General features: G+C 32.6%; 1 protein-coding gene across 1 annotated transcript; it reads right to left on the reverse strand.

The window, feature by feature from the left end:
• Positions 1 to 1,339: 1,339 nt before the first annotated feature.
• Positions 1,340 to 4,438, reverse strand: LOC132031885 (probable membrane-associated kinase regulator 2). Its single transcript, XM_059421760.1, has 4 exons — positions 3,941 to 4,438; positions 3,083 to 3,488; positions 2,252 to 2,776; positions 1,340 to 1,687 (listed from the first exon to the last, which is right to left on the reverse strand). Exons 1-4 carry the CDS (start codon positions 4,196 to 4,198, stop codon positions 1,575 to 1,577), a joined length of 1,302 nt encoding a protein of 433 aa, XP_059277743.1. The 5' UTR covers positions 4,199 to 4,438; the 3' UTR covers positions 1,340 to 1,574.
• Positions 4,439 to 5,116: the final 678 nt, after the last annotated feature.

Below are 5,116 nucleotides of genomic sequence, written 5' to 3' on the forward strand. Positions count from 1 at the left end.
CTTAGAAAAAGAACCAAACAGAAGGGGTCAAACAAAAAAGCTTTCCTTAGTGCGAGAAAATAAAAGAGCGTGGCATTGTGGCAGCACTTTAGTAGCCCAAAGTTTGCCAATAGGAGACAAATTGAATCACACAAGTATCCTATCAATTTAGTAAGCATCAAAATCAACGTAGATGAAACTTCACGACTATCGATATTGACATATGAATAGACCCCACACAAGTCACTTACCACCTATTAATGGATATAATCCTATGCTTGTTAAGAAAGAAGCAGAATGACCCGCCTGTCTTCTCTTCTATTTTTTTAACTTTGAAGATTGATACTTATTAAAAGAGAACCCCCAAAAAAGGGCAAAAAAGAAAAAGAAAAAGGGCAAGGAGAGATGAAAAGAATAGAAAAGAAAATTTTCTAGGATATCATTGCCTCCACTTTACCCATTTTGTTGACCGCTAAAGAGACTTTATAAGTTCAAAAGTTGCCACTCGAATCGAAATTATTGGCAAACTCCCTACATGTAATACTACATTTTTGTGACTTCCCCAGCTACTGAAAAGTTTTATCCAACACCACTTATTGGTACATACATACTGCCTTGAGAAGTAGCTAAATCTTATCCAACTCTAATGTAAATAATTAATTTCCTCCATATTTTTTTTCAAACAATCTCATTATTCGGGTCAGTTTGATTAATTTTGTGGACGCCTACTATCTCTCACTGAATCCCACCAATACAAATATCGGATAACTTTATCCACCAAATTTAGTCAAATATCCATTAAACTTTGAGAGCCTATTTCTTCCTCCATCCCTTACAAATTACACTATACTATAAACTAACCAGTCACACTACAATTGTTCCAAATACATTTAAATACTTTGAATTGTAAAAACAATGGTTCATATAGTATTTATTCATAAGGGTGGTGTCCATGTCAACTTAGGGCACCTAGACTATTTCACCAGACACCAACTACTTTCTACAGTAACTTAGGCTATGTGAACAAATAATCCAAATTTTTTGTCCCCACTATAAAAAATCATGATAACTAAAAAAATTCACCCACATTGACCGCTAAATAATAACCTTATAATGTTCATCATGCTATATATTTTGTATACTTTCTCTTTGTACTTCAAACCAAAAAGTCTTCATAGTACTGGCGAAATGAGTAGAAAATACACGAAAAGCAATAGCTGAAACAGAGTACATGAAGTAGAAGTATTTTTCACAACACCTATAATAAGGGAAACAAGTCCTAAACAACAAATGCACCTAATGCAAGCAGAAGATACTAGCAAATTAAAATAAGTGAATAGGATAAAGCTATACAGCAATAAGTACAACTAGTAGTATAATTCTATAATATATTAAAGTGCTAATTAATAATTTACAAAGAGCAAAGCACGAGAGAAATTGGATAACTGACCACTCATTTCTCAGTCATTACTTTGCCATGACCGTTGAAATCTCTATAATCGAGGAAAAACCTAAGAGTAAAAAAGCCATAACCTACACTTACTACTAATAGTAATTAACGAGTCTAAGCAGAAAATCTTAATTTTAATGAATTCCTAATTTCTCACCGCTGTGGCCTCCTCTAATGTAGATGAATCTGTCGTCAAGCTCGTTGATTTTTCATGTGATGCATCACTTGCTGAACGTGATAAAATGGAGGACTCTGAATCTAAAATTAAATTTAAAACGGGGAAAAACAAAAATAGAAATGTGTAAGAAAATATGGTTTAAATTTTTGGGTTAATAGCACTTTTGGTCCCTCAATTATATAAATTCTAATTTTGATTCTTATCATATTTAACTCTGCACATTTAACTTTCAATTAATAAAAATGTGCATTTTTGATCACTTTGCTTGTGAAACATTCACAAATTTATTTTTTATGTTAACCATGTATAGAAACATTCACATGTTTGAAATTTTTCTTATTTTCAAAAATTCTAAAAGTAAATACGCGAAGAAGTTCTACTATATATACATAATAAAATAATTTTAACTTTGAAAATAGTTAGCCAATGTGGCTCCGCCCCTGACTCCATATATGACGGTACTATAGTTCTAAAAGTAGTTCAAAAACAACATGCTTCCTACACAAAAGGACTAAAAACAAATGTTTTTTTTACATCGAAGGTTAAATGCGTTTCACAAGGACTAAAATAACATCATAACTATAATTTAGGGACCAAAAATGCTATTATCCCTACTAATTATTAGGAATGTAAATTGAATTTACCTCTAGATGAATTGAAAGATCTCTTGCAATGTAATATAGCGCCTTGAATTGCATCTTGTTGCTGTAACAATGAATCGTCTCGACGGTTAGATGATGCAACAGGCGCCGCTGCAACAACAGCCGATGATGAAGCCGATCTGCTTTTCCCCAAATGTTTACGAACTATTCGAAGCCCGGTTGGAATATTCCCTTGCTTCTGTGAAGTGTCCGTCACCACTTCCGTCTTAGAAGACGGAGGTGGTGAAGGACCCGTTTTTCCTGTTAAACTTAACTGTCCTGACAACTTAAGCTTCTCGCCGTAACGTTTTGAGACGCGAATGTATAGAGGTTTCACCTTTTTTAAGTACTTTTGCATTACATCTTTAGAAAATTTCTTCTCATCGGAAACTGCATTTGTTGAACATGCTTCCTCAGGATTCCGCTTCTGTGTTTTAGTGTTGTTGTTGTTGTTGGCTTTAGAGCTGTTATCTCTGGTAAACAATGACTTAATAGGAACTTCTTCAACCTTAAACTTCACTGTCACTGCTGAGAAAAAACAGAAATTAGCGACAAAATCCGTTGCTAATTACATTTAGGGACCGATTAGCAACAAATTATCAAAAATTAAATCTGTTACCAGCAATTAAAGCTGTTATCTCTAGTAAACAAGGAGTTAATAGGAACTTCTTCCACCTTAAAAAAACATAAATTACGTAGCAAAATAACAAAATCTGTCTGCAATTCTATTTAGCACGGATTACCGATAAATTATCAAAAAAATCTTTTAGCTACGAGCAATATAACAACGAAATTTGTAGCTAATTTCAATTTTTTTTTTAATTAAAAACTTACTCTGCGTCCTATTTTGAGTCTCCTCTTTTGCATTCTCCGTTACCTTGTTCCGTTGTGGCTTAGGAGTAGCATCGCCATCACCGTCACCGTGAGTTTTTTCAATTTTTGTTGTTGCGTTTGATTTAGGCTTCTTAAGTTTGAGCATTAACACTCTAAACTTAGTAGCGGATTTCAACAGTGAGTTAGAAAACTTTGAATTTGCTTCCGATAGCAAAAGCGATGAAGGCTCGATTGGAACCAAACTGCCTTTGAAGAATAAATCATCGGACGGTGAGATTGATACGTCTGGTAGATCCGTACCGTCAATGCTAGAACCCGATGACGAAAGCGTGAATTTAAGCTCTCCTTCATTCTCAAACTCATCCAACTCACTTTCATCTCCTTCTTCCTCCTTTTCTTCTTCCTTCTGTTGAAACAAAAATAGAAAATCAAATTTGTTACAATTTGATATTTATCTAAATACTAAGATACATAGGAGTAAAAAATTATATACGAGTAGATTTTCATGTTTTGAGTTAAATACTATATATTTCTTAGCTAGCGCTTGGCCATAAATTTTAGATTAAATTTTGAAAATAAATATGGCCATGAAATTTGATCTGATTTTGAAAATATATCTTCAAAACTAGTTTTTGAGGAAAAAAATTTCACTTCCACAGTTCCACTCACAAAATTTTCATAAAGTAAAATGTAAGTTCAAACACAACTTCAAAAAACTCAAATTTTCAAGCTTCTAACTTCAAAATATTGGCCAAACGGAAGCACTTATGAATAAACCAAAGCTTCTATTCTGCTGGATATTTTCACAGAATAGAGATTGCAGAGAGCATTTATGAATAAAATATTTTTTTACTTCACCTTCTTAGAACTAATTTTACACCTTTGGTTTGCTTCAACATTCACTTCTTCTTCTTCTATGTCTTGAGGAAGTGCGGTGAACTCCAAGTCAAAAAAGGGTCCATCGTCTCCGTTATCGTCATCGTCAGAGTCCGACGAGTTAACGGCGGTGAGGACGGCGGCGCGTGGATTAGTAACGGCGGCGGCGTCGGGGGATAAAACTCCGGTGGGGCCACCACCACCACCTCGCCAGTATTTGAGTAAACTGAAAGCTTCCATTGTTGGTAAAGCCAGTATAGTAAACAAACAACAGGTTTTAATATTATTTTTACTAGATTAGAAAAGGGAAAAAGGAGGTAATATAAATAAAGTGGAGAGAAATGGAGAAAGGTGAGTGTGTTTATGAGGGAAGAAGATAGACTGATAGACAGTACTTGTATTTGTTGTGTTGTGGAGTGAGTATAATGGAGAAGCTTAGCTAATTACTGTAGTCTGCAGTACTGAAAGGTGGCAGAGGAAGAACAGCAGCAAAACTTGGTTAGGTAAAAGTTCTTTTTCTTTTTTACCTCCCATATTATTTAATTACATTATTAAAAATATATATCTCAAATTATTTATTTATTTATAAAATTAAGGTAAATTAATTAAATTTTTTTCTGCTATTTTTATTATTAAATATTTTTAAAAATAATTAATATTAATTAAAATGTATTTATTAAAGAAAAATAGAGGTAAGATAATAAAATTTGTTAAGAGGGGTGAAAAAAAAATGATTAAGGAATATGAGACGAAAGGAGTATTTCATATACAGTTTCCTTTTTTTTTTTTTGGTTTACTTTTTACATTTCACTATCTTCTTATCTTTTCCCAACACTCTTTGACTATACCTTATCTTAACAGTACCACTTACTTATAATATGATTTAACTTACCTGTATTGACACTGTAAAAAGAATGGTATAATTTTATTCTCTTTCTTATTTTAATAAAACTTATGCTTCTTATATTACGTGCATTTAAATAATGAGTTTAAATCATGTATATGACAATAGAAAAAAAACTAAACTATAAGTTAACTCAAAACATATCTGCTTATGCAAACTATATTTCAAATTTTAAAAAATAAGACATGTTTTTTTCCTACAACAGGTAAACATTCCCTAAAAAAATTCAAAAGTTTAGGTGCATATAAGATAAA

The sequence above is a fragment of the Lycium ferocissimum genome, chromosome 9 (assembly GCF_029784015.1).
Source record: "Lycium ferocissimum isolate CSIRO_LF1 chromosome 9, AGI_CSIRO_Lferr_CH_V1, whole genome shotgun sequence".
In the NCBI taxonomy this organism is placed as follows: Eukaryota; Viridiplantae; Streptophyta; class Magnoliopsida; order Solanales; family Solanaceae; genus Lycium; species Lycium ferocissimum.